Source organism: Rhagoletis pomonella, unplaced genomic scaffold (genome assembly GCF_013731165.1).
Source record: "Rhagoletis pomonella isolate Grant_MI unplaced genomic scaffold, Rhpom_1.0 Rhpom_scaffold_00007, whole genome shotgun sequence".
NCBI lineage: Eukaryota > Metazoa > Arthropoda > Insecta > Diptera > Tephritidae > Rhagoletis > Rhagoletis pomonella.
Genome location: NW_023458561.1, coordinates 22559707 through 22575586, shown reverse-complemented (window position 1 = coordinate 22575586; position 15880 = coordinate 22559707). Strand labels below are relative to the sequence as shown.

The following is a 15880-nucleotide window of genomic DNA, read 5'->3' as shown; positions in this document are numbered from 1 at the left end:
TTGTTGGCCTTAATACAGCATACTAAATGGCCGAAAATTTTAAAAATTGGACAATAACCACGCCCACTTCCCATATAACGGTAATTTTCAGAAATACGAATACTGCGATATTTTAGTAACTACTGAAGATTATTCACTCAAAATTGATATTTACAATAAGTTTTAGACGAAAAATAAGAATATTATAAATTTTTTGGAAAATGGGCGTAGCCACGCCCAGTTATGTTTACATGTGTATATCTTGGTAACCGCTGCACCAATTTCTTCCAAACTTGGCACAGTTGTTAACCTTGGTATAACATACGAAATGGCCGAAAATTTTTAAAATAGGACAATAATCCCATATAACGGTAATTTAGAGAAATACGAAATCTTCGATAAATCAGTAATTATTGAAGCTAATTTATTCAAAATTGATGCTTGCAACAATTCGTTACCAAGAAATACGTTTAGGATACAATTTTGAAAAATGGGCGTGGCACCGCCCACTTATGATCACATATATGTATCTCGGTAACCGTTCTACCAATTTGTACCAAACTCGGTGTGGTTATTGTACTTGCCACATAGAAGCAAAACGTTGAAACTTATTGAAATCGAACTAAAATTACGGCCGCTTTTCATATAACAGTAAATTTCAGATATGCTTGAAACTTCAATATTTCGAAATTTAAGGACGCCAATTTACTCAAAATGGATACACCTCGGTTTACCATGTAGCGGTAGCTTTCGGAAAGGTGAAAAACATATATTTAATACTTGCGCCGGGTATTTAATGTTCGGCTCCGCCCGAACTTAGACTTTTTTACTTGTTTAATTTAATTTTTTCCCCATTCAAGGACAGCTTCATTAGTTGCGCCATTGTTTTACGAAATCGTCGATAAATCAATTATGTTGTTTAATAGTAAATTTGCTGCTAGACCAATATATACATCCTGAACGTTCGCAGAAAAAAAAAAAACAAAATCAAATTTTAATTCAACTTTTAATAAAATGGATTTCACTAGCTGCAGCTGTCTGTTGTCAGTCGTTTGAATATTAAATTAGCTCGCAGTGCTTTACTGTCAAAAATATATGGAATTAAAAAAAACAGGTGCAAAGTTATGGCTTTAAAATGGCACATATTAGTGCTAATTGGAGATCAGTTATTAACCAGAATGACTATCATTTATTAACCAGAATGACTATAAGCGACCATCAGGATAAGATGCAGGGATACTTGTCGAGAGTTATAGTTTTAATGTAAGCCTAAGTGGAATGTTCTATGGCCTTTTGTTTCGTCGCTAGAGCTTTTCAAAAATTGAAAAATCGAGATTTTTTGACAATTTGACTCTCAAATTCTGGAGCTGAGGATACAGTTTCTACTTCTACAGGGCGGAAAAGGTTAAAAGTTATCCGATTGCGATAAAATTTGGTTAGCACATGTATTTACCTAACATAAATCTAAAATACTATATTGAAGATTTGTCCACAGGCAATGCCACCACCCAAACAAAATGTGGCTGCAAATGTTAAATATGGTCCCGATTGTCATGAAATATGTTGTTAACTTTCATAATACGCGGAAATACATTGAAATCAAGTTAATACACATTTTCTGTATCGCCATTGTTTAAGATATTATTATATTTAAGCCAGGCCGACAATACATATTAATATTTGAGATCAAATGATAAATATACTTTATTTAAAAAAGTGTCATATGCAACCTTATTTCCCATATAAATGTATTATTTTCAACGGTGGACACCTTTCTAATTCCCAAAATACAATAAATTTGTCGAAATTTATGTACTGAGAAAAGCTTGGAACTTTAATACGATTAATAGTAGCTTACCATCCATACAAAAATCGCTACAATGTCATCTTATATAATAAATTAATAACGCTTAGAGTTTTACTGAACTGGGCTTTTATTTTTTTACGCTCAATTTTTTTTCTTTGTTTTCCGATCACCAAATCTCAAGCAATTCACAAATTTTTAAACCAGGTGCCACTATAAAAATTATTGGGAAATAAAGATTAGTGCATATTAGCCATAGGAAATTACTTTAGTTAATAATACATACTGTCCTTTAATAGCAGCATGGCAGTGGGCATATGCGAGCTTTTTTTTCTTTTTTATCAAAGTTTCTATTTCCTTATTTTTTTTTTGCACTTAATGCACTAGGGTTTTCAAATATTCGCCTTTTTTCAAAATCCGGTTTTCGAGTGATTCGAAAAACTGCAATTTGAAAAAATCGGTTCCTGATTTTTGAATTAAGAAAAATCTGGTTTTATTTTACATAGTTTTCATACAAAGAAAATTCTAATGTTGGTATGAAGTAATGACCAAAAATTACAGTAAATCTGTTATCAATAACAAAGATTGATTTTATTTAAAAAAGAGCAAAGCTCAAAAGTATGTTTAGATCAAAAGTAAAATAAATAGGAATCGGTGAAAAATTTACATTTGGTCTTATTTTAACTTTTTTTTAATAGTTAATTGTATTTTTTCTAAATCTTTTCGGCTTATACTAGTGCTCTTGCCTCCGTAGCCGAATGCCTAGATGTGCCTACTCTGCCACTCGGGAGGTGCATGGTGCAATTTGTGGTTCCAGCAACATCCAAACAAGTTTTTTTCAAATTGCGGTCGTGTCTTCGCAGACATGAAAATGAAAAACCCGACTTACAATCAAGACTTAAGTAAAACCGCCTATGGACATGCAAAAAACCGGCGGAAACCGGTTTGAAAAAAACCCGAGTCGATCACCCTAGTGGCCACACGCGTTACCAGGGGTTCCTGGTGGTGTGGATTGCGCATCTGATGTCAGCTTTTCAAAACTCAAAAAGCGGTACCAATATAGTGATCAATTTAAAAAAAATAGTGGATTTATTCGAAACTCGATACTCGATAGTTTTTGGGGTCGCTGACTACAAATCTAAATTATTATTATTTTTTTTTTTATCAAAACGGCGGATTCAATATGGTGATCAATTTCTTAAAAATTACTCAAATTAAAACTTTAAAACTTTTTAAGCATTATCATTGGGTAAGACTCGTTACCAGGGGGTGCCTGAGGTCGGTGATTACGAATGTGATGTCAGTTTTCAAAATTCAAAATGGCGGATCCAATATGGCTATCAGTTAAAAAAATGATTGGATTTGGATCCGCCATTTTGAATTTTGAAAATCTGCTGACATCAGATACACAGAAACCAGCTGGTAACAAGTTCAACCCACGACAATGTTTACAACGTTCAGGATCAACGTTTAACTTTAGAAATTTTTTAAGAATTTGATAGCAAAATTGGATCCGCCATTTTGAATTTTAAAATTGACTTCAGAATCGTAATCAGCGACCCCAAAAATTCCCGAGCTCCGAGTTTCGAACAAATCCAGCCTTTTTTGTTCAAATTGATCGCCATTTTGGATCCGCCATTTTAAATTTTCCTTTTAGTTAAATAGTTCAGTATTAACATTTTAATATAGCAGTCTCTTTTACAAAGCATATTTTCGGGCACAAGGCCCATTTTAACTGTCCAAGACAAGTATGTAATTAATAGAATATTCCCCAATAATACCTGAGTAATTACATGTAAGAACAACATTTTTAGCTGCACTATAACATGTCACGAAAATAAAAAAATTGAAAGCATCAGCGCTTTTATAAAGAACCGACCAACGCGACCTAAAAAAAAATGTTTTTCAAAGTAAAAAATACGTTTCTTTCTCTTTTATCCCGCCCAGTATCCTCTCCGAAGTCGAACCTTTCCTTTGTTGTTCTGTTCCTTGCAAACGATTGTTTTCGAAAGCAGGAGCAACAATAACCACACTCAAAAAAAAACTTCTCTTAATTGAAAGAAAACAGCAATCAAAATAAAGAAAAATGGGAACGAAATAGCATTAAAGAAGTTTTATCCTCTTTTCATGCCCAACATTTCTTCGAAATGATAGATTACATCCACGGTGCCATATTTTCGTGTACGTTTTTACACATTCCAAAGAAAAATTGCTCATTCGGGAAAATTTTTTACTTATTCGGTAGAATTTTCGACCTTAAAGTAAGTAAGGTTTTTTTTTGATCCAGAGATGGATCCGGAAAAAAATCTGTATACTTCTTGGGACGTGCAACAAAAGAAGACTTTTTTCGCTGAAATATTTTATTAATAAATATTTTCTTAAATAAGATCAACTTGTACTCTTTTCCAATGTGTTTGTATCTATGTAAACACCATTCATCATTAAGCATATAGTTCTGCTATGTAACGGAGTTTTATTTATTTTCAGTTCCTACATTATTAAATTTTATTATTCGGAGTTTAGAATTCCCAGAGGATGATTAACTTCTTAATTAAAAAAATAAATTTAACTTAATACGGAATACACAATGAGTACCGATTCGAGTAGATATCGATATCTTTCAGGAATCGATACTTTTTTTCGATACTACTTCCAAGTAAAAGTATCGATACCTATATGGTATCATTTCATCCCTATTAACGACACTATTTGCTGGGTTCCCGGCAAAATAGCTCATCAGGTGTCTATGAACGAGACGGAAATGTAGATCAGTGAGATGGACTTCTTTCTTCAATCTAATCATCTGAGAAAAGCTGACTAGTATACCACTCCCGTAGCATATGACTTGTGAACCAAATGAGAGAATTGTGAAGTCTCAAGATCTTTGTGGTAAAGGTTGAATAAGAAATAAATCTTCAATGAGGCGTATACCAACTAAAACTGGCATATTTCTGTTTCAAACGTAAAAATCGATAAGATCGGATTGTGCGACATATAACGAAAAAAAATCTCGATTTCTAATCGGATACCGAGAACATCGAATTCAACGACAGAGCAGATAGTTTAAATTTGTTTCCACATAGAATTTTGTTAATGATAAAAAATTGTTTGTCATCCTAAATTTTAATATATTTTAAGATAAGATTTTGAGAAAAAACGTGTTTTCAGTTTTACAAATACATATTGAATTTTATTATGTAGAATATATTAAAAATATATATATATATTGATAAATCTTTATATTTTTTTTTTTTTGTTTTTACTTTACTAACTATTACTTTTTTAACGCAAATCTCTAGACCCCTTTTTACGCTAGTTTAAATTTTAGCACAATTTTACAATCTTCAAGTTTTAGGTCGCTTTAATTACATTGGTATTATAGAAATTTTTTCACGCAGCTGTCAATTCCTTCTCAACCACTCAGCTTTTATCATTCTTACATACTTGACTACACCCAATTAACCCATTTACCTTCTTTTCGTTTTGAAAACAAGATATAATCGATAATTTGTTAATCCACGCAGCCCTGGCTGCCTAAGAACAGCTGCAAATGTTCTCAATGCACTCACTTTATGTAGATTCCAGATTATCGGCTTATGTGCAGCTAAAGTTTATCAGGTTGTATGTAAAAGTTTGTAAATTGACGTTGTATAATTGTTGTATAGCAATTCAAAAAAGGGTGTCAAGTAAACATTTGTTTGCTTAGATAATCGCTTTACTATTTAGTAACATAGAAGTATAGCAAATAAGCTTTGGCTTTATAATCGAATACTTGAAATCTATTATTTGATTAGGTGTATAAACTCTAGCTCATTTATGACAGTTAGTACTTAAGATAAAGACGCAACCACTTATATGTTTTCGTAAAGATGAAAGCTTAATACACGATTTACTCAAATGTGAACTCGAAAAAAAATTAATTTCGTATACATTAAAAATTTAAAATTATTTCGTAAATATGTGCGTACAATATGTTTTACATGGTATATATATATGTATGTATGCACATATGTATGTAATTTCTTAATCATATATTAAAATTAATTATTTCATATTATTCTTCCCTTCGTTACAGAACGCTTGACATAAAAGAAGAAGATGATGAAAAAGACGACATACAGGCCTTTTCGCCACCAACGAATTATATAACAATATCTCAAGGAAAAATTCAGCTAGTACACCAACAGCGATCGCAGGATAGTGATATATCCGATGCACAAAGTCGCAAAGATCGGGTAAGTTTGCAAAAACGAAATCATTTTTCACCATTTGTATAAATTGTACATATGTACAAATATAGATTAACATATGTATGTATGTATTTACCTCTTTTATAGACCGCATTGATAAGTTCTAGTCCAAAGATTTGTTTAAAAAACGCATTTGAATTCAAAGTACATATGTATGTATTGTTAGAAGCTTGTGAAATATTAGGGTTGTCCTTAGCCTTGGTCGTCACTTTGTGAGTTCGTATTACATGCCTTTGAAGTAAAAAAAAAAACAAAGTAAGGTCATTGCCAGTTCTTTATAGACAAAACTTTTCGTATATGAAGTTTTTAGGCTAAAGATCAAGCCATTGGTCCGCTTGTTAAAAACGTTTAACTATTTACATAGACTTCCATTATTCAAAAATCTACCTAGTAGATAATTTCTGCAGCTAAAGGGCCTTCTTGACAGTCAATAGGCCTTCTACTTTACATTCCTTTCTCTTTTCTTTTTTATATGGAGTGGGACAAATTGAAGGCCAGCCATAGAAGGACTTTTATTGGACGGATTTTAGAAGGCCTTTTGAAGGATAGTAAATAGAAAAAGACCTTCTAGAGGCCATGCAAGCAAACACTTTTTCAGTCCTTCTTGGGTAGGTCTTTTATAATGGCTTCACTTAAGAAGGCCTACCCAGTTTTTTTTTTAATATTTTCTCAAATAAATTTTGTGCCGAAATTGTACGATTTGGGTTTCGATATATAAGAAATATTGAAAATTTTCATTTAAGGAAAGTCTCGAGGTACTAATTTAGTTAAAAAATTGTCTCACAAGAGACTAAAAGTAAAAAATGCTCGTAATATAATAAATTCAGCGTTTAACTTTGTTGATGGCGTATTACACCGTGCGACAGTAAATTTTACATAAAAAGATGAATAGATTCGCGAATCTATGGGTAAATTATAGTATAACTTCGTACTTAGTTTTTCTTTCTGACGTCAGAGTTTGTTAAAGGACGTTGAAATTTTAAAAATATGTTTATTTCAAAAAGTTCGTTAAAAAATTCAGTACAATTCAATATAAAAATAAGGGTAATATATAAAAGAAAAAAATCTGTAGAATTATAACAGAATAAATTTTTTGGTGCATGAGGACGAATTTGCAGTATTTTTTTTTAATTATTGTTTGAGGACTAATATACGTAATATACGCACGATCTCATCATCGAAGTTCGTCCAGCAAACTTTATTAACTTTAAAAGATAAAATTTATTAAAACCCCATTTTCAATAACTATTCGCCCCTGTAAACTAAAAAACTTTATTGTTTTTAAATTCTTCAGAATTTTCTCTCTCATATGGTACCCAAATTGTTATTCTACATTGCACTGATTTTTTAAAAATATTTTTTTTTAATTAATCATATCTTCAAAATTTCAAAGTCCTTTGAAAAAAATCCTGACGTCAGAGTGAAAAACTAAACACGCAGTTTTACTATATTTGTCCCATAGTTTCATGAGTATATCGTTTCTTTCGTGTGTTTTGACTTTTTTTTGTTTTTGTCGCACGGTGTTATATTACCTATATTAAATTGGAGAAATTTAACCCTAATTTCTTCTTTAATATTTATCGAACATCGTTAATGTTATTAGATAACAGTTAGGCACAGCCGAGGTATAGTTCTTACTTGATTGATATGGATATTCCAGTCATATGTGACTTTTTTCACTCAGCTAACAAAACTTGTAGGAAAACAAACCCTTGGGGCCGAATTCAAAGTGCTTAGTTAAACCATTGTTAACTTAACCATAAACAAGAGATTAACTATGAATTTATATTCACAGTCACATAATTAACTATGGAAATTCATAAAACCAATATTTTTCTACATAAACAAATTTGAAACTCGTTCCACAAAAAAAAAAGATTAATCTCACAAGAAAGAAGAAGACTGGGAATTTGGCCCTAAATAACTTTATTCGTTTTTTCAATAAAATTATTTTAAGTTTACCTAATAGATCACTTGGACTAAAACCATCAATGCTTTCTTTTATTTTAAGTCCGTATTGGCGCCATTAATGCAAAAGGCCCTTATTTTCTTTTTTGTAAATTGTTGTTTTTTTTTGTATTCCAGTAGTTGCTCTGAGATCCCTAACAAATTAAGCTAGGGCCAGGTAATGCGCGGTATTCTCGCAGATAACAGTTGGTGTACGATTTTAGACGTTGTTCGTTTCGTTCGTTTGAATAACCCTGATGATCTCCCGATCTTATTGCGCTTTGCAAATATTTTATTGGCTTTGCATATACGGCCGTTTTTTTTTACGTTGAACTCCTAAGTGTGTTACATTTTAAGAAATTGAAAGTGGTATGTCCTTTTCTTCCTCTTATCTGGAACTAGAATCGTTTACTGGTTTAGCTCGAGACCAAAACACTTTGAGACTTTCCTCTCTCTCTTACAAAGTTTCACCAGTTGTTCATACCAAGTTTAGACCGGTCGTTTCCAGAGAAACTTCATTCATACCTATGTACCGCATGTCCATGTCAGCGTACATATGCATGTAGTTCTATATTTTCGATATCCGTCACTCACGCAAACACCTGCTGACAGAAATTATTCTATGTTTGATATCAAGGCAGACATTATCAGTAGCAGTGCTGCTAGATCCTAAATAAACATAGTATTTCACTACTTCAAATATCCAAGAGTGCCAATACAAGACTGCTTGTGTGTTAGTAGGAGATACTTTGTTGTTTTCGTTCATCAATAGATAGATCCGCCTCCTTCTCTTTCTTGGGTTGATCATAAAGCCAGCTTTTTAGGTTAATGCTATTATGGCTTGGAGTTTAGGAGTAGTAAGCACAACTCAATCGATCACTTTTTAATTAGGCAGGGTATTTTTTTATTAGGGACGACCAAAGAGAGCCTAGATAGATATGTGATATATGTTTCTGCCGTTGCTGGTTTAGGTCAGCACATGATCTATTTGGTCAAAAGCCAGCCTGCATATTCAGAAAAAAAATAAAATACCGTATAAAGTGAATTCCTCGATAGACAGTTATGGCAAATATTATTCTGAAATGTACAAGAAGTACTATTAACATACTTTCTTTATATTTAAAAGTGTTTTGCTTCTGCTTTAAAATTTCAATTTTGTCATTTAGGGCCTTTTGCATTGATGACGACGATGTGTACGAGATACATATGTATAAAGTAGGTATGCGTTTATGTAAAAATGTAATGTAAAAACGCAGCTTTAAGTAGTTGGGCTTAACATGGTATATTTGGGAATTAGTGTAATTATAGTTTAACATGGTAATTAAAGCTAAGAACGTAAATTAAGGTGTTGCCCATACACTCACTTACATAGTATAAAGGTATACATTTTGTATATACACATACTTATCAATATATTTATATAGAGTAAATGGTAATGTTTAGCTTTGCGGACTTCCCAAATTCAAATATCCCGTAATCAAATTATATATTTATACTTACATTTGCAAAATTAAAAATCCTTTTGGCTTCAAACCTAAAATATTTTAACACAAGTAAATAAGTATAAGTTCCGGCGAAACCGAACTTTATATAACTGGCGCAGGTATCTTCGTTTCACCTTTTTACAAATTACCTTTGCCATAATAAGCAGGGTTATTTTCCCCGCTTTCAAACGTTTGCGATAATATTCTGAGTTGAACCAAGAAATCGATAAAGCGGTTACCGAGAGTCACCTTTGTAGTCATAAGTGGGCGGTGTTACGACCATTTCCTAAAAACCTATAACAGTCTTATTTATTGTTGAGATACTGTTGTAAGTATTACCTTGGAGTAACTTGTATCCTTTGAACCAGCCCCATGCCTTGCCTCCAAGCTCTTTTGTGAACTCAGTTATAAAGGTTAAGATGTAAAATAGGGATTGCTTTTAGTCCCAGTCAATTGTTTTTCTACCGGGGTTGTGACTCTTTCTGGTTTTTATGAAAGGTTTAACCGAACGGCTTACTTTATTGACATGCTGTTTAAATTCTGTACCAATTTTATCTGTACTAGGAGTGCCAGTTACTGTAGAAATTCGACCGTTTTTATAGTTATCAGACCCTTGGAGGAGTTTTCTAAATTAGTTCGTTATTTAACTTATGTATAAGGTACCAAATTACTAACCGGTAAACATCCTGCTTTGGAACCAAAACGTGACTAAAATTTTTTATATATTTGAAGGTTTTTTCAGGACTTTGGCAGGATTTAGAATTGACCCAATACAATCCAGTTTGTCGATAAATTTCGATAACTCAACAAAATTCGATAACTTGACTCATTTCCAAAACTGCGTTTAGAGGGCTCGATAAATTTCGATAACTCACAAATGAATATAACTCGGTATAAATCGATAACTCTAAAAAATTTTGGATACATCTATAAATTTCGCTCGCTCGGTTAATTTTGATAGCTTCAAATTCTGGTAACACCATAAAATTTGATAAGCAGTGATAACTTGATAAACTTATATAATCTTAAAATCTCGATATATTTTGAAAATTCCAAAACTTTCGAATCGATAAATCGACAAATTTCAGTAAATCAGTAAGTATCGATAGCTCGATAAAATCAAATAGCTCGATGCATTACAATCACTTAATAAATTTCGTTAACTCTATAAATAATTATAATTCAATAAATATCGATAGCTTCATAAATTTAATTAACTTAACAAATATCGATAATCACATAATCGGTTATAACTAAGCATCTTAAATTTCGACAACTAATGTTCTGTGTCTATAAATTTCGACAACTCAATAAAAATTTTTCAATTTGAATAAGTGCGATAACTTTCGATAACTAGATTTCTTATTAATGAATTTATTTCGATTCCTATGGAAAATTTTCACTAAATGTTCTTACCCTAATTCTTATGTATTTGTCATTGTTTTCATCTTCATCTTTATCTTAAACTTTTTGTCCTATTCGTTATCATTTATTGCTTCATCATCATATTTGTCTTTCTTGCAAAGTTTAATTTCAAATACGAAATAAAACCAAATGCGAAAACAACCCAAATTGAATACATTGCAACAACAACTATGCACAAATACAGAAATTTTTAAACAAGGATTTAGGCCCTAAATTTCAACTCATCTACAGAAAAATATCTTTCAAATGGTATAGTTGGGTCGGTAGAATCGCCATCTGAACGGTGACAAATTTGATGTGTGTGCTTATTAATCAACAGATTCCCTGAACAACGCCATTGAACTTTCCATTGAACATTCTTTAACTTGCCACAAAATTCAGTATTTAAATTCTTTACCTCCCTAATTGGCTTTTATTCACCAAAGAAGACCGCTAGTTATAACCGCTCATTCGCTAACCTTCAACAAATTCAAGATTACCTATTCAAAACTGGGTTAATTATAATCTTGAAATAATGAGTGACTTGCTTTTCTTCTTCAAAAACCTTCTAATTTGCCTGCTTAAGAACGACTTAAGTGTGTACTTATGTATGTATCTTTGTGCTGCATTCGTATATATATACTTACAGATGTAACTAAATACAGTTTTCCAACAACCCTTTTCTCTTTTGTATTCTTCTAACGGTAAAAACATCTGTTAGAACTGTTAGAGCACACATAAGCTATCTTATAAACAATTTGTTGTAAAAATTTCATGCACCACAAGCAAGCAAAAATAATAATCTAAATGCGTACAAAAGTACATACAGATGTATGTAAGAATGCAGAAAAGGGGCGTGTGCAGCTTATACGTAGAGTCGAAAAAAGCTACAAAATGAAAAAAGCATTAAACCACAGAGGTAAAACATAATCTCAATTGCAACCGACATTTGAAGTAAATATGTAGTAGCAACAGTCAACCAACAACAACCATCACTATTACCAACAACCGTAATTAGAACGAGGCGAAATTTTATGTTTCGTGGGCATGACATGCAACTCGAGGCAACACCTGTGTTTCATTTTGAGAACGCTCGCAAGTACAAATGTGCACGCATATCATATATATATGTATGTATGTAAATAGGTATGTATTTAGCTATATAAAGGCCTATACTTTGGTTAGGTATTGCTTGAAGGCATATGCATTTTCTAAGTAACTATTTATATGAGCTTTAGTGTGCGCTCACATGTGAACGTTCGGACGGACGACCTCTTGCAGCGCTCGCATGCTGTTTGATGTCAGTTTGCCGATAATAACCTGAATGTCTAATTCATCATATTCATAATCGCTTACATCGTACATTTTGGGCTTGGTTGGGTACACGATGTTGCTTGGCTCATTTTGGTTTTATTAGTTTTCAGAATTACGTATTGTTATATTCATGTGAACCTATGAACTTGAGTAGCACGGCGCGATAGTAATGATGAATGTTCTATATGTTTATGTATGAGTGGAAACAATTAACTGCCTGTTCAGTGATTTAAATTTTCAAAAAACTTGTTAAGAATTTTTGGCAGATGGTCATGAAAATTTCCTAAAAAGTTATTAAAAACCTTTTAAATATCCAACTGCTTAACAATGTAAGGCGCCTTCTACTGTAAAATAGGCAAATGGAGTTGTCGTTTATGTCCATCACAGTCAAGTATTTATGTCACGTGAAGTGGCCAGTCAGCAGTCCATGAAGTCGTCTGCAGCCCCGTCTGCTCAGCGAGAGCAAAAAACTAGATAGATCTTCTGAGATTGAAGGCTAGATCAGTTTTTCCCGGCTTGCCAAATGTCTCATTATCAGGTACTCCCGAGTGACCTGGCACCCAGAATAAAGCAAGCTCGTTATGTTTACCAACATAATTTCGGCGAGAATTGCATTGCCGAACTAGTTTGGAAGTAGTTAGAGGGATGGCCAATGCGTTAAGTGCAGCTTGGTTCTCACTGCCAAAACGTAAACTCCTTTCGAGCCGTTTTCTCACGTAGATTTTAGAATTGATCTGCACTTTAAACAAAAATTATTTGCTGAAAAATAAAACCCACTTGAGAAAACGGCACTAAATAACATAAATCAAATACTTCAAGAAAAGCTATTATAATATTTTATGTACATAGTATATACTTACTTCAAAATATTTCAAATAGTTAAGTAGTTGTTTACTTACTCACATCTTTTCGCATGAAATACACCGATCGGCAACTATGTATGTATGTATGTATTTAGGTAAGTGATGCAACAGAGTGCAATTACAAGACAACTCACCTGAAACGCGTTAACTACTCGTATTTAGCAATCAAAAGCAAACAACTAACGATCATACCACTCCGTGCAAACGCTCAACTAAACCAGTCGCCGCACACTGCGCATACTCCTCGTCTGCACGTAACGACTTAACAAGACCACTGACAATGAGCTGATTGTGGTAGACACTTGTATACTTAATACTTATTGATACAGCAGCACAGCAGCAGCAATAAAATAAGCTATAGGAATAGCAACCAATGCACCTTGGGGCCTATTGACTTTTTTCGTTGCAAAAATAAAAATCTTTTGAACTAATGACCATATTTTAAGAATTAAAATAACGGACCAAAGATAACAGTTATTTTTTGAACAGTTAAAATTGGCCAAATATTTTTTAAGTCCGAAATAAAAGTCAATTTCGGATAATGAACAAACCGCTTCTCCAAATTAAACAAGTTTAGTATCAAATGAAAGCGGGCTGAAATAGCTTTCAAACAGAAATAACGAACGAAAGTTACCACCTATATTTATATTTTTTTATAATTTAATACAAAGGAAATTCACATATCTGACCGACTCAAGGTTTGTTCTATGGTAATAAATGACATTTTTCTATTAAAATATTTTTCAATACGTGGTTTTCCTCTTTTGTACATTTCATCTATCCTGCCATGTGATACCAAACTTGTTTAATTTGGATAAGTGGTTTGTTTATTATTAGGCAAGGACTTTTATTTCGGCCTTAAAAAAATTGGCCAGCTTAAACGGTTATTTTCTGTCCCTGATTTAAATTGCTTAAACGGTTATTTTCTGTCCCTGATTTAAATTGCATCTTAAAGAAAAATATACAGCGTGTCCTATACTATCCGCCCACCCCTTTTAAAATCTTTTATAATTGAGAAAATATTATTAGGTGGAAGGCGCAAAAATATGAACTACCAACTGCTAACCACTGCACCACCACAGCGGCCGCAAACGTCAGAAACAAATCAGGGCCGACGAATTTAGAGAATGATTTTACCTTGTAATATTTTTATCATGGAAAAAACGCTCTTCTGTAAAATTTGGTTTCTGGCAATACGATAATTTCGCGCAAAGGGGTCGATATGTACAAATTAGAGATGGGCACGGGACTAAATATTTAATCCCGATCCCGCCCGTCTCGAAATACGATTTTAAAGCTCTGAACCCGCCCATCCCGACGTTTTTCAGAATTGTACCGCGAGTCCCGTGGGTCCCGAAATCTATCTCTAAAGCAGGCTACAAACGGACAACAAATTGAAACGATCGATTGAGATTTCAACGTGTATGGCGTGGCTTGCAAACCGATCGAAGGTTGACAAAAATGTTCATCTCTTTCAAATTAATTTTAAATAATAAAAATAATAATGAAATATTTGGCATCTTCCGATTATTTTTTTTTGCTTTGCTGCTCGCTTTCGTCTCAATGAAAAGTTAAAAGAAAATATTTCAAACGGGAGTGTCGGGAAAGGATTATGGTCCCGTCCCGCCCGCCATATTTTTACAGATCTTCCCGATACCGCCCATCCAGGCCAATTTTAAATCAGTGCCGTGGGTCCCGCTCTCCCGCGCCCATCTCAAACGTGACAAAAAAGTACAAAAAATACAAACTTTTGTCTATGGAGAAAAATTTTCAACTTTGAGTGGTTCTACCTCCTAAACTATCAAAAGTTATATTTTCGTAGTCTACGGAAAATTCGATTTGGAAAATACTGGACACCTATACTGGAACATAGTTACGTACATATAAAAACTTTATCGAACGCTTTCATTAAATTTATTTTTTTGCAACGTTTTTGCGGCAGATGACCCATAGTGCAACGGTTGGCGAGGAAATCACAAAGACGGTCGCAGCAGCTATAACGTTAGGCCGTATTAACTATGCTCAGGCATCTACAATACTGGACATACATATATGTAATTGCAGTAGACTGCCAATGAGTTGGGTGAATGGCAGGAAGGAAAATGCAGTCGGCAATGCGGTTTCACTCGACCGAACGTCAATCCGCATTAGGCAAAGTCCAGACCCAGTGAAATGTCTGTGTATGCGCGTGTGTGCAGTGGGGCTGGTTGCGCATGCGCAACAGCGCAGATTTGCTGCAATTGGCACAGAAGTGTACTATGTATTTATGTATTAAGCAGTATTGAATCAGTGCTTGCTTTACTAGGCGGCTGCTGCCATCTACCGTACAATTACAATGCGGCATTAGTTACAGCTGCTGCAAATGGCAGGCTTAAGTGCTTACTCAAATACTTTAGCGATTGTATGTATGTGCTTGCATGTTTATGTTTCTGTGCATTCAAAAATGCATGCATGCTTCTGTAAGTGCTTTGAATATTTGCCTTAAGTCTTTGCTCCCTTCCTTTGTTGACTCTTTGATCCCTGTAATTTCACTAATAGCTCGCTGGCGCGCATTTATCAGTCGGCACTAACAAGTAGTGCTTTGCAGTTACTACATTTTTCATACAAAACAAAAGTGAGAAATAAAATTACAAAAAACAAAAAAAATAGGCGAATTACTACAAAGTGAAATAACGCGCAAAAAACCGCGACAATGAAAATTGCCCAACTCGCCGGCACAGCCAAATGCGTGGTCACGTTCTCAACGCGCCACGCTGCAGCAAAGCAAATGAGAAGGAGGCGTCCAGTCAGTCTTGCTAGTGCTGCTTGTTTTGATTCCCACTGCTGCCCACTGGC

The 15880-nt window shown here is 33.6% G+C and overlaps 1 protein-coding gene across 1 annotated transcript in view; it reads left to right on the top strand.

Annotated features, from left to right (window-relative positions):
- LOC118742456 overlaps positions 1-15880 on the top strand; it is a 207426-nt gene that overhangs the window by 136465 nt on the left and 55081 nt on the right. The window contains exon 3 of the mRNA XM_036474538.1: positions 5859-6018. Within this exon, the coding sequence (XP_036330431.1) occupies positions 5859-6018 (160 nt within the window). The remainder of the gene's footprint in view (positions 1-5858; positions 6019-15880) is intronic.